At 39.7% G+C, this 27,102-nt stretch overlaps 1 protein-coding gene across 2 annotated transcripts; it reads right to left on the bottom strand.

Moving 5' to 3' along the window:
* Positions 1-2,117: 2,117 nt before the first annotated feature.
* On the bottom strand, positions 2,118-21,302 carry NOL11 (nucleolar protein 11). 2 transcript variants are annotated; one of them, XM_033138871.1, is made up of 18 exons: positions 21,131-21,302; positions 18,777-18,890; positions 17,953-18,009; positions 16,586-16,731; positions 15,195-15,252; positions 14,102-14,243; positions 13,120-13,317; positions 12,267-12,343; positions 11,286-11,409; positions 10,749-10,846; positions 9,143-9,220; positions 6,727-6,911; positions 6,005-6,130; positions 5,186-5,404; positions 4,686-4,764; positions 3,911-4,003; positions 2,508-2,615; positions 2,118-2,272 (listed from the first exon to the last, which is right to left on the bottom strand). In XM_033138871.1, the coding sequence occupies exons 1-18, from the start codon at positions 21,266-21,268 to the stop codon at positions 2,159-2,161; spliced, it is 2,154 nt and encodes a 717-aa protein (XP_032994762.1). In that variant the 5' UTR covers positions 21,269-21,302; the 3' UTR covers positions 2,118-2,158. The 2 variants fall into 2 exon arrangements, with proteins under 2 accessions (XP_032994762.1, XP_032994763.1); XM_033138872.1 differs by lacking the exons at positions 16,586-16,731; positions 21,131-21,302 and having other exon boundaries at positions 18,777-18,832.
* Between the last annotated feature and the right edge of the window lie 5,800 nt (positions 21,303-27,102).

The following is a 27,102-nucleotide window of genomic DNA, read 5'->3' on the forward strand; positions in this document are numbered from 1 at the left end:
TACAATAAATGTGATTACAATAAATGGTTGATGGTTGAGTAAAGCTATACAGCTTTAATGTTTATAGCCACTTTCTTTTGTGTGGACAGTCAAGAATGACAATTTGTCATTCCGTCTGGATGCCAGAGTATTGGTTTGCGTGAAGTACCTGTATATATGAACCAAAATTTTGTTATCCACTCCTTTCAGGAAAAGGCATAGCATTTTAGTATAATATTGAGGCCAAACCTTTTGTTCTACCTATCACCAAATTCATTCTGGTGTTGCTATATTTTCTAAGTGCTCCAACTTGATGCAATGCCTGGGGAAATGGCTAAGCTAAAGGACTTTCCATGTTCCAGTCTGCTGTAAAGCTCAGATCCTCATTACTAGAAGATAGCCGCCATTCAAAGGGAAGTTTAAGCAGCTCTTCAGAGATCTGAGGTGGAGTCTGTATGGAACATAGGTGTTCTAAATGTATATGAATCACCAAGATCTTCACACTCAACCTCCTTTGGTAATGTATGCAGCAATCAAAGCTTATCAGGTGGAAAATCAGGGACACTTGAAATGCAGAATAAGGCCTCCAGCAGAATACAATCTGCAAATTTTGCAGCATTAAAAGCAGGATGTAAGTTTTATGATGATTATCTGACAGCTGTACAAGGCTTTTGCAGCCTATCGGACTTGGTTTTGTAAGGCTGACATTTTCTGATTGCTCTGTTAAGGTACAAACAGTGCTTTTTCTAACTACAGTCATATCTTCTATTGCAAATGACAAAGCTCATCTGATTTCCATTTTAATTATGAAGCAACTAATTCATGAATAAACAAGAGGCCACAAATCTGTTTTTCTTTGTAGCACCACATTTTAACTCTTAAACAGAACATTACAGCTCTCCTAACCCTAGAGAATGGTTAGCATAATGCCTGAAGATGATAAAAAGGCACAGAGCACCACAGAACCTTCATCAGCAGTGAGTGGCAGGGAGATGCAGGCAAGGTACACCTGGCTTCCCAATGTCAATGCCACTGAGAGGGGGAAGGACAAAGGATGAGTGTGCAAGATGGCAGAGCCAATCCAATGCTTCTGCAGCAGGTTTATAAGAAAAAGGACCAGCGGTTGTCTACTAGCATATGGTATTCCCCTATTGGGTTGGCCCAGTTGATGGAATGCAGAAGACTTTTAAGTCAATGCTGTCTTAACACAGCAAACTATTGGAACTTGGTAATTTACTAAAATTACAGTGTGTTTTGACCTAGTGCTGCATGTGGCTTCTGTATCATCTTCTATTCCCTTGTGTGGGCAGAAAAATAACACCATATCTAGATAACTAGCTTGTGCGCTTTTTGTTCCGAAGTAATTCACAATACCAGTTCTGGTGTACAGAGCTGAAAATTATGTTTTCAGGAGCATCTTTCCCTGAGGAGCCCAATAGCTCTTTCCTGGTATGTTAGGCATGCCCTATTGAACATGGAAGCCTGACCAATTAAGGCATGGACTGAAACTTTTTTTGTAATACTTCTTTCAATTGAGTTTTCTTTGTGGGAGACTCTACCTAAAGTATGAAGCTTCATGGTTTACAAGACTTTCTTTAGCAGGTTTTAGGAGCTAGAGTTATCTCTAAAGTGTATTGTGTGTATTATGTATTATGCATGCAGTACTTTCAAGCTACTGACACCATTTACCTACAACTTTAATACTAGGTCTGAACTTTGCTGTTGTAATTTGCTTTTCCTGTGTTAGATAGCTTGCAAACAAGTCTACAAGACTAAGTGTGAACAAGCTAAGACCTCTTTTAAGAAATGCATGTTGCTTTCCTAATGACACCCTCGTGTCTTTAGTGTATCTTAAAGTGGATCTGAGCTATGGTTTATACATATATACATGATATTCAGGTCGGATGTTGCACTCATAATGTAACTTACAGCAGCCTCTGCCATCCTGGTACCCTCCAGATGTCAAAGGCTCCAAATCCCATCTACCCCAGTCCAAAACATCTGGAAGGCACCAAGTTAGAAAAGACGGCCTAGAAGGGGTATCAGTACAGATCACCAATGAGAAATTTGGTATTAATAAGTTTTTACAAGGTAGAACAGATGAGACAGAATGCAAAGAGGGAGAAAAATGTCCACAGTAGATTCGTAACAATAATTTTATGAGAAACGTGTGCCTTATTCATACAAGTTTCAGAACTTCAATGGAATATAAGCCCACATCATCTGGGTGCTGTATCCTTTGCAACTGCTTCAGGCTTCCTTCAATCTTGTTGAGTTCTGAGTAAAAACGTACCTAAAAGAGAGGGGAAACAAATAAGACTTGTTCATATTTCCTGCCAGCCCTTTATAAACATTGCTTTTATTCCCACAAGTGGAACTACTGTTGCCTTCATGCAAAAGGGCAGTGTGTGATAGCAAACAAAGGGTAACATTTGTGGTTTTCGAAGGGAAGCTTGGTTTGGTATCACCACCTACAATGTTCAATCTGTGCCTCTGGTGCTGCAATTTCAAAAGAAAGGGAAACTTACTTGGGCTCTAACAAACTTGTGCAGCTTAGAAAGTAATTCTCTTGCTTCTGGCAGCATCACAATAACTGTAAAGTGAGCATCTAGGAGGAGGCATATCCAGTCCATGATCTGAAAATTAAACCAGTGATAGATAAGCATAAGCTAGTGAAACTCAAGTGTGATACCTCAACCTTCAGCACATGTATGAGCAAGTCAGCACCAATTATTAGACAGAATTCCACTGCCTTGTAATTTTACTGAATGACACTCAATTGTGCCCATTCGTGAGCAGAACCGATTTCTATTTGTGTAATGGGACTTCTGATTTTAATCTAGCCCTCCATTCCTTGCCCCCCCCCTCAAGTTTTCTAAGCAGATTTGGGGGACTCTCTGAAGCTCCTGCACATTTAGGGAGTACGGAAGTTGGTGGGGGGAGGAGAGGCAGGGAAATTCTGTTCATGCAGCCTTCAGATGCAACCCTCTGCACTGAAATGGAAAGTAACGATATTCCACAGGAGATAGTCATTTCTGTACAATCATGCATATGATGAAGTGGGTTGTAGTCTACAAAAGCTTATGCCATTATAGATTTCTTGAAATTGGATTCAATGATGGTCCTACCCAAAATTAATTTCAATAGGGCTAATGGGTAGGACTTAGCTGAACACAACCCAATGTTTTAAAGGTACCATAAGACTCTTGCTTAGCTTTTATGAAAGAGACTAATACTCAGGACATAATTTCTTTATAATATAAAAGCTTCCTTGCCACACTTTTGGCAAGAAATGTACATGTAGCACATTTAAATTTAAAACAACCTTGGCTGCCGAGTGGGAGGGAGTTGAAACTGTCATATTTCAACAATGATTCTGCAAATGTAACAGTATGTAACGCAGGCATAGCTAAGCAACTGCTTATAGGAGCAGAATCTCCCAATGCAATCATGAAAGTCACGGACCAGCAAGTGCTTCCCTGTCTCAGTGTATGATTCTATCCCATTGTAAGGGATCCTATCAATGCTATCTTGTCAACTTTCAGATCTGTTTCCCAAAACAAGTTAGCTAGGGCAATAACATCATTCAAAATTGGGAAACAGATCAATACCACATCATGTGTGTTAACAATCCTTCTGTCACGGCACCATGAGCAACTGGAGGAGGGAAGCATATTTTTCTTGAACCATTAAAAAGGGAACCAAGGCATCCTATAAAACTATTTCTGCCATAAGAGCCCAAGCCTCACTTTTAGAATAAACATTAATTGAAGACAGTTATGTTTTCCATTGGGCTGAAACAGACTCTGAATACACAGAGGAGTGCACATGCAGTTCTAGTCCTTTCAATGAAGCAGACATCTAGAGATGACATATAGATGCTGATAACTCACAAGAACAATGATGATTTTAATTCCCACCTGCCCCTTACCTGGTTTATAGACAGACAAAATATTCTAGGAATGTCTGTAGCAGCCTCTTCATTGCACTTCATGTACAGATACTGCAGATACCGGAGAAATAACTAGGAAGAAAAATTTATCATTTAAAAGTAGTCGTTCAAATTTAAGTATATACAGTACAGAATTTTTTAATATATTTGCAAACGAGTATTCAGTCATTAGGAAAAAAATACTTGTCTCAATTTTCTTGCTACAACTCAATTCGGGGATCTCACTATATCACCAATCTATGCTGACATTTCCCAAGCAGAAACAAATATAAAATGCAAAGCAAGCCTTCCTTCCTATATTGATTTCAGATTCAGACATAACAAATCTACATCAGGCCTGTAGCAACTTGCATAGAAACGAAACTTCTGAAGGTCCTTAATCTAATCTGACCAATGTTATGCAGTAATTCTACCCTCCATTTCTAATTTATATAATATATAATAATCCGTGTAAGTGCAGCAAATTTAGTCACAAACACATCCTGAAGGTTACAGTAACGTACCTGATGTTTAAAATTCTATCTATCTATACCAGAGGCCGAGGAGGTTCTACAAAACCAGTGTGAGATGAAATATCATTCAGTGGATACTTATCTATTTACCACAGTAACAATCAACATGGATTTAGATATGCGATATTTAGATATGGATTTCATAACTGAAAAATTTCTCTAAAAGCCACAAGATGCTCAAGGAACAAATATGTAATCAACAATAATATCTATAAACAGTCAAGAGAGGAGTTGCTACTTACAATGACTTGCTCAGCTGTGAGATCTTTCAGATGAGGCAAAAGAAATGTCTCACTGTATGCTGAACGAAGAATGGTGTTTCTGCGTAAGATTCAGGTAATAGGGTCAAGGACCAATTTGCATTAAGTTTTTTTAAGAGCAACATCTTTGAAAAAGAAAGCATTTTTTAAAAGGCTAACAAAATAGGTTAGAACTGCAGTCTTCTTTCTGCAAGTTGAAGGGACCCTTCTGCCAAGGAAGGGACCAAGGTTCAACAGAAGCTCTCAATGAAGGAAGGAGTGGGGGAGGCAGCAAACTGCTGATTCCCCATACAGCCCCCCCCCCACCTCACCTTGTTCTCTAGAGCAGTTCTTCAGGGTGCAGCAAAATACCACCTTCCCATTCCTTCACGAATGTTAAATCTCCAAGAAATGAGGTTTCAACATGGTGGAACAATATGCCACAGGTGCCACATAACCGTTCTGCATCTGTAAGAACAACTTTTTTATTGTTCAAAGGATACAGCAACGTTGCCTTCTGTGGTCCAACAGGGCATATTTCTCTTGTGTATGTTATGTGAGATTTCTGATTTAATGGTGTTTCGCAGATGTCTTCTTCCGGGAGCTCAGAATTGAAGCCGTTCTGTATAACGTCAGACTTTCTGTTGTTGTGCACAATATCAACACAACCTGCTACAGAATCTAAATTCACATTCATTTCTTCAAGGCGGTCATCACCAATGCTAGGAAGAAAAAGAAAAGTCCCCAGATGTTGATAGTAGTTTAAAATGGCATTTTAAAAGAAATTTCTGAAATCGACATTTCATAACAACAACAACATCAACAACTACTATCTGGGATTAAGATGGACAGAATAACATGCATTTCCTTGCATGTCTAGAGAAGCCTCTACATTTAATTTGCGTTGATCAACTTCCCATAACACGCAAAATTGCATTTTAGAGATGACTGGGCATTTGGAGAATGCCTAAAGCCATCAGGTAGTTAATTTACTCTCCCTGATTTCATATACTAACCTTTTCTGACTGCAGTCAATTAAAAAAGAAGAAGATTCAGCATTTTCTAAATGAAAATGTCTCCACAATGGAAATCTCATCTGATAACTGCAATGGAGTCCATTATGAACAGCTCTCATATACAAGGGAATTAAATAGGGTAAAATACTTGTCATTTCTACTTCTTGCCAAAGTAATAGGCTAGGGTCCATACACCATGGTTCCTTTATTACACACAAAGTAATTTGAAGAGAAAAAATAGTACTTCAAAGCAAACTATTGCAAGCATGATCAGTAAAAATGTAGGATAAATTGCTTGATACTGACCTTAGGAAAGTCCTTAGGCAAGCACAGGTAATTGCTTCAGGGATGTCAGGAAACTGCTGGAGACATAGTTGTAACAAGTGTACATCTGTTTTCTCCAAGGCAACTGCCATTAGATCTGGGCACATACTTGAACAAAAGGGTGAACAGTTACATCTCCGGATATACTTGCAATTAGTTAAATATTATCTTTTATCCACAAAAATATTTCAGGTTTCTGGGAGCACCACAAGTTCATAAGAAATCAGTTTCTGATAAGCCACTATTCTCAAAGTTCCAGAAGGATTCCAGTTCCTTAAATTTCATTATAAAATAAGAGGGACGTGGGTGGCACTGTGGTCCAAACCACCGAGACTCTTGGGCTTGCTGACTGGAAGGTCAGCGATTCGAATCCCCACGACAGGGTGAGCCTCCACTGCTCTATCCTAGCTTCTGCCAACCTAGCAGTTTGAAAGCACGCCAGTGCAAGTAGATAAATAGGTACCGCTGCAGTGGAAAGGTAAATGGCATTTCTGTGTGCTCTGGCTTCAGTCATGGTGTTCTGTTGCACCAGAAGCAGTTTAGTCATTCTGGCCACATGACCCAGAAAGCTGTCTGTGGACAAACGCTGGCTCCCTTGGCCTGAAGCGAGATGAGTGCCGCACCCCATAGTCGCCTTTGACTGGACTTAACCGTTCAGGGTTCCTTTACCTTTTTACCTTATTATCAAATAAATACTAGCTCACCTGTAAGAGAGGCCTTGTGTCTGGATAATTTGCACCAAGCAATTGTGAGGGTAAAATGAGGACTCTCTTTTACACTTGTTCACAAGAGCAGATAGTATGCATCCAACTGATGCTTGGAAGTCTGGTATCTGAGTACTGGATAAAAATGTTTTCAGCTTTTCTTCAATTACATTCTGAGAAGAATCCTGAAAAAGAGTATTTTGTTCAACAGTCCCAGAAAACCAACTTTAACTAGCCAAAGTAATTAAAAGTAATCTTGGTTGCCATATAAGTTTTAATCCATTAACTGTGCAATCCTATGCATAACTACTCAGAAGTCGATCCCATTAAGTTCAATGAGCCTTACTCTCATGTGAATGTGTAAAAGATTGCAGCTGAAACCTACATGAGAATGTTTCGAAAGAACCCAAAACACTGCCTTTAGATGCCTGGATGTGTCACAGCTGCCACCATATTAGAAAGGCATTTCAGAGAGTTCTTTCTGGTGATGGTGGCAAGGAATGCCATGGTATATGGGTGGAGGAGGGGATGGGAAAACCTCCTTACCCGAGCCTTCCCCTTTCCTTACTGTACTCAGGCTCCAAATCGTAAGATTTTTCAGCAATACTGCCTTAACATGAATGAAAACACTACTAGAACATTGGATTCAATAGCAAGCATTTGTATCTGCTTTAATTTTTTAATGGGAACTTCTCAATAAGCATTGCCCTCCGAGGTAGGAAGTTGATTTAGAAAAGTTGCTTATTACTTGCAAAAAATCTCACCCAGCACAATTGTGCTGGTTGGGAACACTACCAGGAACATAGGAGCCAACTCCTTGGGGCCATGGGGGCTTTGGCCCCCACAGTATTATTGGGGGCTGGGCCTCAACAAAGTTGATGGGCATTTCCTTTCAAATGGTATGTGTGCACTGCATCATGTGATCAATTATGCAGGATGGGGCTTACCTGGACCCCCACAATATTTATTCAAGTTGGCAACCCTGACCAGGAACTTCTGGAGGGTACCATGTTGGGTCAAGGTTTCAGTTGTTATTTCAGTTTAGCAGAGGAATAAATCATGGCTGATCTAGTTCAGTCACATATTTACATTGCTAAAAAGCACAGCAAACCAGGTTCAGTTTTGCTAAAGTTGAAAGATGGGAGTATAAACCATGGTTTATTAAATCACTGTCTGATTATTGAAACCCTGCCCAACAGCTTAACTACAGTTTGCTTACTGCCAATAAACCATGTTTTGAAGGTATGGTTTGCTGCTGGTTTATGAACTGTGGTTTGTTTCAACTGCGGCATGGCATTATATGATTTGTTTGGCACCCCAGCCCTGGTGCTCATCAAGCTACAAAAGGCATGAGGGAAGAGGAGGTAGAAAACAAACTACTGTTTGTTTGATCAGCAGTTAAGACGATTCATTGGTTTGGTCTGCACATGTTACACCAACATATGGCTTAATGTGAATGAGCAGCAATGTGGGTACTAGGAGCAAACAATAGTAGCTGCCTCCCTCTTCTCTCATTCCTGCTGCTGCATTCCTGTCCTACATAAATGAAATTATAAGCAAGCTAATGCAAGCTCTGTCAGAATAAATTGTATGTATGTAAAATCTCCCATTCCACTTTGTAAATACAGCTCTATATTTCAGTGGGATTCTAGCTTTGCCAAATAATTACTTGACCGATAAAACCCCCAAAAGGTGTCCAATTGTTCCCACGATATCAACAGTGACCGAAATAAATCGATTCATTCAATCAATCAATAGAAGTTGGATTGTAAAACTTGAAGGACTCCTATTTTAAATTTGGTTTATTTATTTCAATGATCTGCATACTGCTTAATCAAAGTCATCTAAGCTGTTTACAAGAGACCCGACTTAATAAGACTTAAAACAAGTTCAAACTAAAAGTCAGAATTCAATTTAAAAGCCTGATGGAATAAAGAAATTTGTCAATTCTTTTTAAAGAAGTTAGTATACATATTTTTTAATAATGTGTATACCATATTTCCCGATACCATTTTGTCCAGTAAATGCATCAATGTGTAGAGAGAAAAATATTGCCACTAAATCATGGGTAGGCAAACTAAGGTCCGGGGGCCGGATCCGGCTCAATTGCCTTCTAAATTTGGCCTGCGGACAGTCTGGGAATCAGCGTGTTTTTACATGAGTAGAATGTGTCTTTTTATTTAAAATGCATCTCTGGGTTATTTGTGAGGAAGAGGAATTTGTTCATTATTTTTTTCAAAATACAGTCCAGCCCCCCACAAAGTCTGAGGGACAGTGGACGGGCCCCCAGCTGAAAACGTTTGGTGACCCTTGCACTAAATGATATCTTGTTCTCTACCCAACCACTCCAACTTTCCTAAGTGTTTTTCATATGGGTGGGGTATAAATAACAATTATTATTAATTATTATTATTACCTTGATAATTAAAAGCAGCTGTTCTGTTGTCAGAGTCTCCTGTTGAGTTTTTGCACCCATGCTCTTTCTTGACCTCAACTGCAAGTATTTAAACATGCATAGTAAGATTCTTTGAGAATTAAAGTTCCATGACAGTTAAAGAAAAACAACAGCCAATGGTAACACGTATCCTGGACCAATTACAACTAGTTTTAGAAATCCTGCCAGCAGATTCAATTCACCAGTAGTTATATTCTCTTTTGATCATCAAAACAAAAATGTTTTAAGAACAAAATAGGGTAATAATGTTAGAAAGGAAAGAGATACAAGCATCAGTTTTGAACTTTTTAGAAGACAGCATTCAGAGGTAGAGAGAGTAATCCAAGATTATGAAAAATATTTCATTATGCAGATTTTAGCACATGATCTTTGTTCCTGCCGAGAGCCACAATTTCTAAAGGACAATTTGTCTAAGGTCACCTTCTAGCAGTGGGTGCAGGTAGAGATTAAAAAAAATGTTCTGGATTAACTAATCCAGAATACAGAGCACCCTGTTTCAGTGGTGAATTAGATTTCCCAATCTTATGCAAGTCTGCCTTGAACTTCACCCAAACATAAGTAAGAAAGATTTTTTTTTTTAAGTACAATGGTCCAATACAACTAATTTTCTGGAAAGCATGTACAAGTAATTCCTTTTTTACTGTAATATGACATACATGCCTACCAATTTGTTTGTTGGCAGCTAGGCATATTTTTTCTCAAGTCATAAATCCACAGAATTTTTTTTTAAAAAAAATTCTATCAAAATAAATAGGGATGGGTAGGGGGTGGTGGAGGAAGCAAGTGGAAGAGGAATTTTTTGCTGATTCTTCCTGTGCAGCCCTGTGGAGCTGCCTGAAAAGCTGTTCCACAGGGTTGAAGGATCATCTGGAATAGTGTAGTGAGTTTGTGGAACGTTGGGCACAATATTCCTGCATTGAAGGGGGTTGGACTAGATAACCCTCGTGGTCTCTTCCAACTCTACATTCTATGATTCTATGGCACCAAGGGAAGGGGGAAATAGGTGATTAATGCACTCTGCTAGAGCTTGATCCCTTCTATGAACATAGTACAATTTAGCAAATGCTTTCAGGACTAATATTTTGTGCTGCCCCCCCCCCCGAAACAAGGTAACCATTTAAGAAGATCAATTTGTAATCAAGTGATGTGAAAAGTTATTCATGACTATGAGATCAAACTGCAAAAGCTTAATCTGGATTAAACCTCAAGTATTCAAGTGAAAATCTTCCAAAAACCAAAGCAAAAGAGTGGACTGACATTTCCAAATTTCAACTGTAACCATCATGCAGATCCGAGAGGTTAAACTTCATCATTAAAAGCTGGACTACAATTCCCTTAAATTCAACAGCTGAGTTTCTTTTTGTAATGATTGGAACTCCCTGCTTTGCATTCCCTATTAACGTTCTGGCTGTATTGCATAAAAACCAAGGATACTTGTACGGATTCCTTAAAATTGTACGCCTTTTTGTTGAAAATGCTATTTTATATATCTGTCTAAAGACTTTAATAAATAGTGAAATGAATATAGCAAAAGGAAGTTTGAATAGTGACTATGAAACCAACATACCAGCCTATTAGATTCACCCTTAGCAGGCTGATCTGGCTGTGCACCTATCAGATCATCTTCTTGAAGCATGTTCCAATTTGCAGGCATAATCTTCATTTCTGGAAAAAGTAATATAGACTATCACATTAAAGAGTGAAACCTATTATTGCTATGCACAAATTACCAAAAAATGATTTCTATAAAAATTATACCAGACAAGAACTTTTATAATGCATGGGTGTGGATGTCAAAATAAGCTATTGTTATGAGTTTACCATATTGAACGTCTAACTGAATTTAATCATAATAAATAAAGGTAAAACAAAAACACTAAATATAATTTTCAACATACCATCTAAAATCCACAGAGAATTGGACAATACAAATGAGAGTATTCATGAATATCAAAATCCAATTTGTAAACTGAAAAATCTTAGTACAATGCCTTCTCATAGGATAAGCAGCTTAAGATGGGCATTTTTTATATGTAGTTTTCTAAAGGCATTTCCAAAAGAGGATTATGTGAATGTAAATATAAGCTTTATAATTAAGCCCTACCTGATGTTTGTGTATCCTTAACTTTCCCAACAGCAGCAGCCAAGGAAGATGTTTCACACTTATACAATATTACTGTTAATTCGTTACCATGTGTTATGAAGAGTTTGTCTCCGTAACACCAACACTAGAAAACATTAAATACAAATAATTAGCAAGTAGAAAGTGATTTGATGGAATATACTCACAACACAAACACTCCCTTAAATGCTACAGATCTTTTGAGTTTTCTAATTTCTTTTGAAAGGTAAGTTTTGTCATCTATATATACCTGTAGCTCTGCAATAACTGAGCAAAGGGGCACACTTACAAAGATTTTGAATTATTGCTAGATCTGTAGAAAATTAATTGTAGACTATTGATCAATTTATACAACCAACACCCTTCAAAGAGATCTGTGATGAACTTAGAAATATCCAGTGATCTGGATGAGTCACTCTATAATTCAGAAAGTGGCAATGGCTCTTGAAGGATTTACCAGGGGTCAGCAAACCTTTTAAGCAGGGGGCCGGTCTACTGTCCCTCAGACCTTGTGGGGGGCCGAACAATATTTTGAGAAAAAAATTCCTATGCCCCACAAATAACCAAGAGATGCTTTAAAAATAAAATACACATTCTACTCATGTAAAAAAACGCCGATTCCCAGACCGTCCGCGGGCTGGATTTAGAAGGCGATTGGGTTGGATCCAGCCCCCGGGCCTTAGTTTGCCTACCCATGACTTATGCACATGCACTGAAGCAGCTATGCTTGCACTGCATTCACATATATGCTCTTCAAAGATAGTTGCACCCCTTACGCACCCAATCAATCAGTACACTCTGCAGGATACCTAATATGCGCACTGAAAAACAAGGAATGTTTTAAAATCTGAGTAGTACCCTTTTTCAGCATTATTTTTTCATATTTCATATGCTCTGTTCAAGGTTTTCCATTGTGAGCTAGCTACAAAGTATTAAAATGAAAATGGATTGTTCACATCTTACTTGTCCAGTGGTTCCCCGTGGCAATTCCTTCAAAGTCTGTAATGTTTGAAATTTTATATTCCATATGGAAAAGCAATCTACAAATAGGAAAAACAAGAGTACCATTTGCAAAGCTTTCAGTTATGAATGCTGTCTGCAAATCGAGTAAGATAACTTTGGCAATGTGCCCTACAAAGTAATTAACATACACAAAACCTTCCTGTCAAACATTGCCAAAGTAAGTCTCAATTCATAATCTGAGTCATTACTAACCTCTTACAAGAACAGTTCAACGAATCTATTTTTGAGAAAGTGAAGCTTCAGTTGTATAATTAATCACTCTATCATGTATGGTTTAACAGATCAATAACCATCAACTGTACAGGCAACTCCTATTTTGCTCGTGTTCCATGAACATTTGCACCATTTTCAGACACAGAAGAGGGCCTAAAAGGGTGAGCTTATGCGCATGATGACCCGAACGCAACCCCCATGCAAATTGGGAGTTGCCTGTATATCTTGCTCTGCTGTCTTTCCTTGCTCTTCTTTCTTATGCATCTGCATATTTAGATTAGCTGCCTGCAGACCAGACACTTGTTGCTTTTTATTCTACATTTTATATTGCATGATAGCCCTCCAGATGTTGTTGGATTCCAACTCCTATTAATCCCAGGCAACACGACCAATGGGAGTTGCAGTCAGTAAGTATCTGGCAGGCACCAGGCTGTTGTACAGCATCTTGACTTTAGGTGCTCAGTATTTGTTTAATGTTTATTTAAGAGTGCTTCTTGGATGTTTCCTTCCTGTTTACAGTCAACAACTTAAGCAGAATAGATTTAGTCCAGCTGTTGCCTTTTGAAGCGATTTACGTTACCTTTAACACGGCCATCTGGGGAATCCAAACATCCTGTCGTGGCAATATGATCTTTATCAAGAATAGCAATTGAAGTGCCTTTTAAAATACTGCTAGATACAAGAAGTCTGATCAGAAGAGACTTTTGTAAAAATTGCTCTTCTTCAGACCCACTCTGTTGCAGGGGCACCAGAACCTTATACACACATCCGTTGGAATCTGTAAGAATAGAAATCAGTTACGTAATAGTTAAGAATTAATAAATACTAGTTGGTATACACAAATCATCACCGTAAGACAGGGCAACAATTAAGAGGAGGCATGGTTTGGAATGGTTCCGTTTCTGTCAGCTGCTTCCATGGGCGTCCTGTGTAGCCCATGCATACCAGCCACAATTGCCAAAAATCCCCCAAGGAGTTAATGCATGCACATTGCCTGTCAGATATTTTTTATTGGTTGGGGAAGCCTCCTTCCTTGCGACTTCTGTTCACAGCTACATACTCTATTATCAATGGACTACAGTCTGTCCAGTTTCTACATACCACCCTCAACTAAAGGTTTTATGATTGCATAGGTACCCCAAACTAAGAAACAGTCTTCAGTTTTTGACCTTTAATACAGCAATCCCATTTGGATGCAACAGCACACTATGGTTTGACATTACAATTGTGCAAAGGCTTAGCAATTCTGGCAAGTGGTTAAAACATCAGACAATGGTATCATAAATACAGAAAGATTGTAAACTTATAACCCCCTCCCATTTAGTGGGAGGAGGCAGCAGTTGGTCCTGAGTTCATGTCTGTACATTGCATCTGAATGCAGTCTCAGTGTATTGAATTTGTAAATATGTATATATGTCTATGCTCCTCACAGAAGTATACAATTACACTGTTAAGAACTATTAACTACTATGCCTGTTTATGCAACATTTAATTGCAAAAGACTGATTGGAAATAAGGCAGGGTTCTCCTCCTGTACAATTAGAATATACCTTAATACTTACACAAGCAAAGCAACGTGACAACTTTGTTTTTCAAGTACGCTGCAAAACTCAGCGGAGTGGCTGACTCGCCACCTTGTTCCAGTTTAAACTTCTGAAGGATGCATGGATGACACTGCTGAACATATATGAAGCAATTCCCATCCTGAAGAAAAAGAGTGGCCTTCTTTCATTTCCCAGAAAACCAGGTTCATTAAAAAGGCATTGCAGCTAGACAGAAGCAATTAACTATATCATATAACTAAGAGATATTTGGGCCTCCCCAAAACATTTGCAATGGTAATTCCCCACAAATCATTGTGTAGCTATGATTTAAGCGAAAAAGCAAAGATTGTGTAATACCAGCAAGTTACAGTGAACAAATGACTGTCCAATAGTATCCTTGCACCATTAAGTTGGAGGATTCATCTTATAAGATAGTATTCTCCACTCCCTACAAAGCAAGAATTTCTAAAGCACAATGAAATAATTTTAGCAGAGGAGTTTTTTGTTGTTGATTTTGGACAACATATTGTACTGCAATATTGAAATTAAAATAGTTTTTTTCTGAGTTTGAGAATGATTCATTGCTCATCCTGTCCAAACCATCCCAAGAACTGCAAATAAAAACAGCACCACTGCATCACAGAAGCACTGCATCTTTATTAATCCTCTACTGCATAGTAACATTTCCATAGTGGATCATATGAAGAGACTTAATTCTAAGTAGGCCTGAGCAATCCTTCCATCAGTCACTGTATGGTTTAAAAAATAAATAAATCTGTGGAGCGCATACACATATTTCAGGATTCAGTTACGTGTGACCATTGCTACTACAAGCTCGTTCGACTTAAATAAATTTAAAATGCTTATCATGTAAAATAAATCTAAATATTTACATTTCAGTCTCCAAGGTTGGAAGTATCTGTTAGAGCACTTTTGTTGGGGAGACAGAGGTACCCAAATTAAATCACGTATTCTTATTCAAGTGTTAAGACTGATTCTGCATCAACAAAGAAGATAGTAAACAAAATGCCACACCTGTGACTTAAACACGGAAATGTACTTTTATGTTGTTGCATCACTACTTTAAAACCTTACAATATTTATCACTTACCTGCTCAGTAATAAATATAAGAACAGGATGTCCAACATCCAAGAAAGCATCACTCCATCTAAAAATAAGTTATATTATTATTGCAGGACAATCAAAACTAAAAACATGGCCACAAAAAATACTTAATACAATGGCCTACTTTGCACACTACGGTAAGCCAAACTATATCTTACTAGGACCATGCAAATATGCTTCTGGCTTCTCTGTGGCTTCTTTAGGTCTCATGTGGCATTTAAACGAAACCCAGGATTGTGGTTGAGCTCTCTTCTCCTTAATTTTTTTTTTATAAGATTTTTTATTATTTTCCAATAAAACAAAGAAAAAACACTACATAAACAAAAACACATTACATAGTGAACAATGAACAAAATAAAAACAATAACAATAACAACAAACAAAGAAAATCAAATACATACCTTAACCAACACCTATCTTTATACTTTTCTTATTTCTAACTTCTCTATTAGGGGGACTTCCCCTGTTCCCTCCACTGCCTTCAAAATCATATATACGTTTTAGATAACTTTGTATCTTTTTCCATTAACATTTACCATATCTCTTAAATACTCTTTAAATTTGCTTATTCCAATATAGATCGTAACTTATACTCAATATCTTAAAGTACTCTTTCACAATTAAATCATTCACTACAAAAAATTTCTTGTAAACATTTTGTTTAACATTAACCTGCTAAAGCCGGTTCTTCTGATTAATTCTGCTCAAATATTCAAATATTCAATTTTACACATTTAAGTAAATAGTCCTTAAATTTCTTCCAATCCTGCGACACCTTCTCCTCCCTCTGGTCTCGGATTCTAGCTCTCTTCTCCTTAAATCACCATTAGTAGCCAAGATCAAAACTTGGCTACAGCTTGTTATTGAAGAAAGAGCTTAACCACATTTCTGGGTTCAGACAACACACTAACCCAAGCATAGCTTCTGCACCAGAGAGAGCTTATAAGAACCAGAGAGGAGCAAAGCAGGTGTGAACATCTCCCTCATGGTCCGTACATTCATGCTAAGCCATGGTTTGGTCTAGCATTGCATGCGAACATGGTTATTATTTGAAATATGGTTCACAGCCAATACAACACAACTATGAGCATAAAGTATGATGCAAATTTGAATGTATGAAGTTATCCTTGCTTTGCACTATCCCCTTTTGGGGGAGTAAATAGAGAGCCTTTATTCACCTTATTCCTTAGTTCCCAAGCCTACTTAAGAAACTTTAATTGTTCACCTGCAGGAAGAATTAACTGAATAAGGCATTACAGAGAAACAAGTGATGGGTAGCTCTGGTACCAGAGTGAGGTTAAGGGATTTAGAGATCCAGCACCAAAACTATAGCTTAATTTTTGAATTGGAAAGCTTGCATTAACTGTGGAACTCACCTAATAACTTCATCTGAAACGACGCTTTCAATTTCTTGCTGAGGGGCTGTGAGTAAAGCATCTAAACTCTTGACAGCACCACCTTTGAACAGGACCAGGGGTTCGGTATTAGGCAGAGAATGTATCCGATACACATCTGCTGACAACTGCAAAATAAACTCTTAACTTTAGTCTTCAATTTAAATGTGCAATATGAAATGTAACAAAAGTGCAGGTATCTTTGTAACTTTTCCGTCTACAAGACACCCCCTATTTGGGGGGACTGAAATTACAGAAAATGGGAGGAGGTGGCAAAAAGTTGTTCAGCTTTTTTGTGGAGGATTGCCCAGGGTTGTTGATTGTTGAGCTTTTTTGGGGGGGATTACCAAGGGTTGTTGAGCTTTTTTAGGGGGGGGATGCTGAAAATCTCTCACCCACATGCATAGAATATACCACATTCAGTCTGTCCCCTTGCTATTTACACCTTTGAAGAAGGGTATGATACAGTAAGAACAATTGTAACAGCTGGAAAATTCTGCAGCAACTCAGTGACAGCATATGCATTACAATTCTGACTGATACTGAAATATAACTGTCTTTCAGCAAAACAAAATTGCTTATGCCCAAAAAGAAAATCCAAAAAGGTCATTACTCAGTTGAGTATTGTGATGATTCACAAAAATCCAAGTCTAGATATTGAAAGCACAGATATTGATTAAAGTTACTGCATAGCTTCTACTGTGCAATGGTAGTTATTAGCCCTAGGTCAGGCATAGGCAAACTTGGCCCTCCTGGTATTTTGGAACTACAACTCCCATCATCCCTGACCACTTGTCCTGTTAGCTAGGGATGATGGGAGTTGTAGTCCCAAAACATCTGGAGGGCCAAGTTTGCCTATGCCTGCCCTAGGTGGAAGGACTAATGTTTCAACAATCTGCAAAGGGTCCTCTATCTTACTAAGGCAGGAAGGAGAAAGGACAGGTGAAATATAGTTTTCTAGAAAGACACAATTATTTTATTTTTCAGTGCAATCCAGATTTCAGATGGGCAGAGTTCTGCTCACAGGGCACTTTCCTACAATAAGAGGTGACAATATTCACCTGTAGCCCCAACATCATCTGCCATGCCGTTCCAGGTTTTCTCCTGAACCTGCTGAACAGCTTGTCAAGAGGGGGTTATCAGTGAAAATCTCCTTCCTTGCTCCACTTGGTACCCCTGCTAGATCACAGATCAGGAAGGACCACTTTGGTTTGCAGAAGAACCTTTCTGGAGCCAACCCATAATTTGCAAGGCCAATGTTAGCATATCGAGAACTCATGCCATCAACTGTTTGCACAAGATAATTACCATGCTCTAAAATAATTTTAGAACAAGTTATCAGCGCTTACCGTTGCTTTAAAAGCTTTATCCAAGTTACTGTCATCTTCCTTCCAAATTTGTAAAACCTTTTGAAAAAAAGATCATTTTAAAAAGGCGCAAGATCTATTTGCAAAGTATTGCCTCAAAGCTTGACTAGACACAAGCAATTTAGGTTAGGATATTTAAGATACACTAGTTTTTATGGTCTGTGATATACACACAGCCAGGATTTCCAAAATAGATGTCTGTGCACTCAGGTATGTTTGTGCATGTAATCAAATGCTGCATAGAGGACAACTATGACAGACCCATGCCAACAGTCTCTTGATATGTGCAGAATTTGCAAATGTAAACCTACAAAATCCCATTGGCTTCTGCAATGTACATTTAATGCATTTTTGTTTCTATGGAAATAAATCCTGCTGATTTTGACCGAAGTATTTTTAGGGTAGCAGTCTTTGTGAGGCTCAGTTACCTATCAGAAATCAGTTACAGTTAGGTAGCCGTGTTGGTCTGCCATAGTCAAAATAAAATAAAATAAAATAAATCCTTCCAGTAGCACCTTAGAACAAACTTAGTTGGTCTCTAAGGTGCTACTGGAAGGAATTTTTTATTTTATTTTGTTTTGACTATCAGAAATCAGTTATTACACATTCTGAAAAAACAAACAAGTTTTCATCCACACTAGCATGCAGTTTCAAAACAGACTGATTAAACATTAATTGTTTTGCCTACTACAACTTCTATAAAGGAAGTTTTTTTAAAAAAACCACCATGGCTTCAATAAAACTATACCATATGCAACAATTTCCCACATAACTAGTTAAATTATTGCCTTAATAAGAAATCATACCTTATCATCATGGACAATAATGAACTCTCCTGTTTCAGCATTGCACACAGCAGGACATGTAATTGTTTGACCTTGTTTGACTGACCAGCAACCCAATGGTTTTTGATCTGAAACCTTAAAAAAAATCCAACTTATCAACTGTCAAGACACTAAATCCTTAGCATAAATTATTAAGATGCACACAAGAAAATCTCAATTTGCTATTGCTCTGTGTATTTAAAAGAGCTGAAACCCCACAAGCACATGCCCTATAGTTTTATAAACAATTATAGAAAAAGATAAATCGTTATACAGAACTATACAGCAGGGTCCTTTTTGCAACTATGATTTATGGGAGTTCTCTCAAGCTGATGTGCAAACTTCTCCATACTTTTGTATGCACTTTCTCCCAATTCCTTAGGCTCAAATACCAGGAATGATGACAAAAGTTTGTCTTCACCTCCAAAGGCGCACTCCTTCCTCATTTCCCAAGACCAACAACAACAGGACAGAGGAAAAAACTGGGTTTCTTTCTGCTATCCACAGAAGATTCTTCCTAAGGTAGCAGAATCTTATCTCTACTACAAAATGGAGCTGGGGGAAAGATTGTAACTGTAAGGCAAGTTTGCTATAATGTATTAGATTAAGGACACATACAGCTTGATACAAAAGATGATAAGAACACCCTGGATCCTTTATGATTTTGCTTGGTAAAAATAGAAGGAATGGAGTATGTAGGCCAGGTTACAAATGTAATAAAGGAGATTCAGAGAGAGGAAAACAAAGATCTCAGCCATTCACAATAAATATGCAAATAACCAGCATAAGCAGTTAAGAACAAGTAACGCAAGCAATTAAAAATGTCTAATCCAGCAGTAGACTAAAGGGAGGTTATAAAACATGAGTAGGAATGTAGCACTTGATACAACTCAACAATTCATTAAATTTGATCTACCGGTACTTCCCTCAGCCTGCCCAGTGTTAGAAACTGAGATATGAAACTAGGAGCTAAATGGCACCGTGAACCTAGATTATGGGAGCAACAACGGAATGTCTAGGCATACTTTTTTATAACAAGAATACAAAGCTGAAAATGAATGAACTGCAGCTAAAATATTGTGTTCATTTCCCACATGGTCTAATCCTTCCCCTGCCCTTCCCCTTGATATTCTTAGGAGGGTCTCTTCTCCAGTCTTCAGAGAGTAGCTGGAAGTGGAGAGGCAGAAAAAGGTCCTCCTTTTCTTCCACTCTGCAGTTTTAATCTAAAAGCCCAGAGCTCAGAAACTGCTCACGCTAATTAAATTCCCTGTCACAAAATGTGCCTAGAACTGGAATGAACAATACTCTCTTTTTACCAAGAAAAATCATAAAGGATCCAAAGTGTTCTCGTAATCTTTGGTATCAAGCTGCATGTGTCCTTGATCCGATCAATCATAGCCAAATAGACATGTATTCAATCACAATCTTTCCCCCTAGCTTCAGATTTTTTATAATACCTTGGGGAGAATCTTCTGTGGATAGCAAAAAGAAACCCAGTCTTTTCCTCTGTCCTATTGCTGTTGGTCTTGGGAAACAAGGAAGGAGTGTGCCATCGGAGGTGAAGAAAGCTGTTGTCATCCTTCCTGGTATCTATAGAGGAATTGGGAGAAAGTGCACACAAACATAGGGAGGAGTGTGCACATGAGCTTGGGAGAACCCCCATAAATCATAGTTGCAAGAAGGACCCTGCTGTATTGATCTTTTTCTATAATTGTTTATAAAACTGTAGGGCAGGCATAGGAAAACTCGTTCCTCCAGATGTTCTGGGACTACAACTCCCACCATCCCTAGCTAACAGGACCAGTGGTCAGGGATGATGGGAGTTGTAGTCGCAAAACATCTGGAAGGCCGAATTTGTCTATGCCTACTGTAGGGCATGTGCTTGTGGGGGTTCAGCTCTTTTAAATACAGAGCCATCGCAAATTGAGATTTTCTTGGGAGAGAAATCTTCTACGGATTGCAGAAAGAGACCCAATCTTTTCCTCCGTCATCTTGTTGTTGTTAATATCCGTCTGTCCCGGGGAACAAGGAAGGAGGGCGCCTTTGGAGGTGAAGGCGAAACTGCAGGAAGGTTTTCCTCGCTTTTGCCATAGTTCCTGCCATCCAATACTGCTGGGGATGTCGGGAACTCGAACCCGGGACCTTCTGCGCGCAAAAGAAATGCTGCCACCGCTGAGCGGCCGCTTAGGGGTCCTAGCCACTAGCCCCCCCCCTCTTTTGCGACTATTCCTAGGGATCGTGCCAGAAGGACTTTAAACAAAACATGTGAAAAGCGGCAAAGGGCTCGCTTTCCCTCCGTCCACCCCCAGTTTCTCCTCTCCCCAAGGAGTCTTTACCTTATACAGCGTCACCGTCCGGCCTCGGTCCGTAAGCAGCACCCGGTCCGCATCTTGCTCCAGGCCCAGCGGCCCCTGAGAGGGAACCCCGGCTCCTGCCAAAGGGCACAGCGCGAACTCCTCACAGAAGGCCGCCATCTTGAAGGCCACGCGAGAGCGGTGCACGCGAGACGAGAAGGGCGAAAGTGCGCCTGCGCCCACAGGACGGCGGCCTCCACCTCCTTGTTTTAAAAGGAAGGGGCGGCAATGAAATCGACGGGGGCTAACCAACCGGCCTCGGCGCAAAACCAGAGGCGCGCAGGCGCAGCGAGCTTCCGCAGCGGGAACAGTGCAAAGCGCCACCTGTTGGGGAAAGAGAAGACGGCGAGGAATTGGGGCGAGCCGGCCGAGCGCCGGCAAGATGGGGGTTGCCACACGTCCGGGATCCCCCGGACATGCGAGAGAACTGTATGTGCTGCGAAAATCCGGACGCATGGCAGCTTTCCCATGAAAAACGCAACAACTTTGTAAAAAAAGAAAAAACACCTCAATAACTTCTCTGCCTAGGATTCTCACTGTTTGAAATATGGCAACACTACACCCAGAGGCGGTTATTTTAACAGCACCCTAAGGGCCTGCCATGAAGTGCCCTTTTAAAATGTGGCTTCTTGGGGGGGGGGTTATGGGTTGTTTTTATTTTGATTATATATTTTGTGGTTTTTATATTTTTGATTTTGTTCTGTGAACTGCCCTGAGACCTCCAGGTATAGGGTGATATATAAAGTATAATAAAAAATAGATGATAGATGATAGATAGATAGATAGAAAAGGGCAAGTTGGCACCCTCACCAAACCCACGTTCTTTGTACAAAATCCAAATGGACTGGCGGCCGTGTTCACAGTGCCAAGACCCCAGAGGAGATACACGGCAAGGAGTGGCAGGTGCTCAGGAAAAGCAGAACATTGGCTCACTGATATACAGGTAATTAATTACCTGACTCTTTTTTTGTATCCTTGCAGCAACACTATAATCCAGGGGTGGCCAACTCCCAAGAGACTGCGATCTACTCACAGAGTTAAAAACTGGCAGTGATCTACCCCCCTTTCAGGTCGAGGTTGTTGAGCTCTTTTTAGGAAGGAAAGCCATCCATGTTTTGGGGGGTTCAGGGCAAAAATGTAGAGCTTTTTTAGGGGAGCCAAAGTTGCTGAGCTTCTTTGTGGGGAGCCAGTGATCTACCAGTGATCTACCACAGACGTCCAGTGATCTATCAGTAGATCACGATCTACCTGTTGGACATGCCTGCTATAATCTATGTTAGGCCAGGGGATGAGCGATTGTGGCCCACTGAGCTTCAGGGTTAGGGAGATTTTTTTGGTGGCTCATTCTGCATAAATTCACTTTCACCAAAATGACATACTCTAATGGTATATAAGTGAAAGTTTATCCCATGATAAATTTTTAAAGACTTTAAAATGAATGAATGAATGAATGAATAAGTGTTGCCATATTTTGAAGAGCAAAAAAGTCACACTCCTGGTTTCTTTTGATCTCCCTCTTGTCGGCACTCTGAGGCTTCCTAGCAGGCGGGGCACATTTTGTTAACGTCATTTTATTTCACAAACTTAAGGACTTCTGCAAACCTAGGACATCCCCTGGGTATGTGGAAGCAGCTACCTTTCGGGTTGGTGCCATTTCTCTTTGAACCCGATAGGTACTCAACCACCTGTGATTCCTGTTCATTCCTGTTCATTCCTAAGGGTTGCAGCAAACCCTTCCCTGCTCTAATTAGGGAAATTTTATAATTATAATTATACCACTCTTCCAATTTTCTTTTCCTGATGTCTTTTGTATTCTCTGTGGTGAGGGGAGGAGTTTTACCCTCATTTAAGTTTTTCTCCTACAAACCTGAGGTCTCCCGCAAACATCCTGATACCTGCTGCTGCTAAGTTCTGTTTCTGCAATATTCCTGTCGGAAGGTGTTTGAAGGAGCGATGACACTTGGCATTTGTATAGCAGAGTTGTGAGCGTTCACAAGTTTCACGTACATCATCTTGTAATCCTTTCAGCAGCTTTGCAAATTAGGTCAGGATTGCCACCATATTGCAGATAGGAGGACTGGGAGACCTGGTGCCATCTAGCGGGTGGGGCAAAGGTAGGATTCAAACTGTGAACCTCTTGATTTGTAAGTAGCCGTTCAGTGACTGTGGCTCACCAGGACTTGCATGTCAATAGAAATCCCCAAATCTCTTTGGAGGGTTTGGACAGATTACACGCAGTGCAAAGTATATTGCTTTGCAGCCCAGTCCCTAAAGAGCTTTATTGAGATTTAGTTGAATAGATGGGAGTGGTTGTAACGGAATAGTTTTGAGAACTGCAGCTTTACAAGCTCTACTCGTGCAAGTTTGCTTAGGAATTTCACCGTAAAGGATCACATTCAAGTAAGCGTACATAGAATGTCAGCCTTAATGGAGTTGCTTTCAGTGTGCCATTTGTAAAACAATAAATTTCTGGACTTCCAGCTTTCCAGGAAGTCATACCCTATCTCACATGTGTGCTCTTCTTAAGCCAAGCTACAGCACTATGGTTATGGTTCCTTAGCAGCAAGATGACACAACACTGGTACATGCTCAAAGGCATGTGTTCCTTTACTGCATCATATCTTGCACACTGAGCTCTGGCTTTAGCAACAGGTGTAGGGATATAAACCCTGGCTCAGGTTAAGCTTTGAATATGTTTGTGGCTAACCTTTCTAAATTACAAGTTATAACTTTTTTTTTTTTTTTAAAAATCCGCTATTGTTATTTTTAATGTTGTTGTTTTAGAATTGTTATTTACAGCAATGAGTGTAGATTTTGTTGCTCTGCAGTGCCTTGAGCACCGGTTACAGTATAAGCTGCATAGAGAAATAAAAAAAAAACAAATGCAACACTGAGCCAGTCTGTAAAAATGTTTTCAAAAGCTATTAGTCTGAAGTGATGGGGCCAAGATTTGCATTCTATTTACATATAGATTTTGAACTGAAAATACTATTTTCATATACAAAATATAAAAAGGGAAAGTAACACTTTTTCACCCTTGAGTTGAGATCAAAACCTGCCACCCAGAGTGGCTGCTACATTTTCCCACATGGTGGGGCTAGCCCTGCATACTTCCCAAGGTAGGTATGTTGAGACTTCAAATATTCTTTGGTGATGGTATCCATTATGTATATCCCTATGTGTATTAATGAGGCCTTCCCCACAGCCCTTCAAGCAGTCATATGGATGGTTGATCATGCCAGCGAGGTTTCATTTAAATGTAGATGAGTTCTACTGCATCTGATAAAAGAAAATGATTCAGAAATGAACAGCCCACACAAAAGCATGCATTTTTGTTATTTCATAAATGTTTTACACATTGCTTCTCTGCCAGATAAAACTGGCTGTAGGGGGAGTTGCGTTAAAAATGTATTGTCACTTGTTATTTGCAAGAACACAACAGCTTTAGTTACTAATGTTTAAAAGGAACCACCAAAGATTCAGGCAGACAAGTCCTAAAATGGTGGTACAGATTCCGTGGTGGAGATACTGCAACCATGCTGGCCAGGGTAGAAGGTGGGGTGAGGCAGATTTTCAGGACCCCATTTGGCATTTTAAAAACATTAACTCTCATTGAAACCAATGGAAGGTAAACTAAGTCCAGGTCCGGCATACGTTTTCAGCCTATCTAGGGGCATGTTAGGGATACAAAGAGGCTTTTTGATGCAACTGATCCAAGGCTTCCCCTGAACCAATGGCTTTAAGTCACAAGAAAGGAGATTCTGACTAAACATCAGGAAGAATTTTCTGACAGTAAGAGCTGTTTGACAGTGGAACAGTTTCCCTCAGAAGGTTGTGGGCTCTCCTTCTTTGGAGGTTCTTAGGTAGAGGTTGGATGGCCATCCCACATGTATGATCTAGTCAAGATTCTTCCATTGCAAGGGCCCCTTCCAACTTTGCAATTCTATAACAGCCCATTTGCAGGTCCACTACCCACGAAGCACCACTGATGGTATAGCCATGGTGGCAGAGCTTTCTGGCACCACACCAGAGAGACATCTGCCTGCATACCTTGGACTATGGCACTTAGAGTAGCTGCCTTAATAATTCTGTAAAATGTAAAAGTTCTTAGGACTGTACTTTTAAATATGGAATAGTCATTTCCTTTTCAAACTAATATAGCAGGCAGTTTGGCCGGCTATTGTTTCGTAACCCTGTGGCAATTGCTGCAAAATGTTTTATTAGTACCTGTAGTACACAGACGAGAACTGGAATGGGTACTTAGTGTGCTGAATACAGCCAAGTGTTTTGTTTTGTTTTGTGGAAGATTATACTTTACTTTAGTTGGAAAATTAGTGGTGTCCTTGCAGTTATCAGTTTTATATGGGGGGGGTTTGACGCTGAAGTTTGTTCCCTGTTTCTTATGCAACAAAGAACTGTGTAAATGCCTCAAATAGTTTATTTGATCCTACACTACAAAATATGAACCAATCCTCCATAGCATGCATCTCTATCGCCAGGAAGCTCTGCTTTTCTGCTGCGACCTCTCCTGGAGAAGGTAGACCAAGCCACCGTCACACGTTTATTCACAATGAAGTTAGACTGTTGCAGCATGTTCTACATGGGTTTGTCTTTGCATTGTTTGGAATCTACAACTTGTACGGAATGTTTTTCAGGGACTGGATAGACGCTAAGGAGTGGGCACCGGGAGAAGTGGGGTTGGAGACTGATTTAGATGAAGGAATCAGTGACCTGGGGGGACCTGTAACAGCCAGGAGAAGAGAGGCAGAGACAGGAGAAGCTGCAGGATTGGAGAGTGAATAGGAGGTGCAGGAGGAAGGACAGGTCAGGCTAGTGGAGAGAGTCAAGGACTTCCACACCACCTCCTCCTGCCCCCACCTCTCCTGCTCCATTGTCTCCCAGGACCAGAAGAGGACTGAAATGGGAGTAGCAGAAACAGTTGCACGTAGGTGTAGTCTAGAATTAACTGTTAATGCTGGCTGGCTCCCGCTATTTTTCTAGTGTCTGCCATATTGAATCGAGAGTATGTTGAGTTTAATGATTGCGAGCCCATTTTTTGTGCCTTCTGCCCCCAAAGCAGCATATAAATGTGAGCCCTAATAGTAGTAGTGAACCCAATGATTTAAAATGTGTCTCCATTTACCATTATTTTTCTGTTGCAGGCTGGCCCAAAGTATTCTGGTTCTTGATGTAAAAACAACGTATTTTGCACACACAAGCAACTGTAGGGGAGAAGCTCTAAATGAAAAGGTTTTCCCAGGAGAAACAATAGTGGTGAGCGATAAAATTGGTGATTTACATACAGAAAATCCCAGCTTCAATCCCTAGCATCTCCAGTTTTTATAAAGCCAGGTAGCAGATGATGGGAAAGACCTAGAGAGTCTGGTCAGATTACCGGTAGATAATGGGCTAGTTAAACCAACTGTATAAGAAAGCTTCACCATACACTCCAGCACTCTAAACTAAGTTGAAAAATTCTTACCCTTTACAAGGGACAAAGACCAAACGGAATATAGCCAACAGAACAACCCCATATGAAGTATTTCATTGTGTAAAAAATTGTGACTTATATTTTGATGACAGCAGAACTGAACTCATTTCCACCCCAAAGGACTCCTCATATTCCACTGATACATATAAAATATTATAGCAAGGCTTCAGTTGTCCCAGGCCTTGTAGTGAGCAGTAACAAGGCATCTTAGGGCTCAGTTTGCAACCAGAGTGGTATAGTAATTGTCACCACTTGCAGCAACATCTTAGCCAGAATTGAGAGACAGCTAAGGGGAAATGTTCATTTATTTTGCAATGTTCAGTAAAGTTTGTGTTGCACCACATATTTCAAGCTTCTGCAGACTGGATTTGAATAGGAAAACGTTAATGTAAAGTATATAAATTAACATTCTTATAAGATCTGGATCTCGTTGCACGAATTCATAGAAAGAAAACAGGCAGTC

The sequence above is a fragment of the Lacerta agilis genome, chromosome 2 (assembly GCF_009819535.1).
Source record: "Lacerta agilis isolate rLacAgi1 chromosome 2, rLacAgi1.pri, whole genome shotgun sequence".
Lineage (NCBI taxonomy): Eukaryota > Metazoa > Chordata > Lepidosauria > Squamata > Lacertidae > Lacerta > Lacerta agilis.

Bases quoted from the DNA above. Each gene is read 5' to 3' on its own strand.
- NOL11 (XM_033138871.1), bottom strand. From the start codon at position 21,268: ATGGCGGCCTTCTGTGAGGAGTTCGCGCTGTGCCCTTTGGCAGGAGCC. The intron at 5,405-6,004 runs GTCAGTATCAAG...TTTTCTTCCTAG, and splicing joins TGCCTAAGGACTTTCCTAAG to CATTGGTGATGACCGCCTTG. The intron at 2,616-3,910 runs GTAAGGGGCAGG...TTTAATTTTCAG, and splicing joins TTTGTCTGTCTATAAACCAG to ATCATGGACTGGATATGCCT.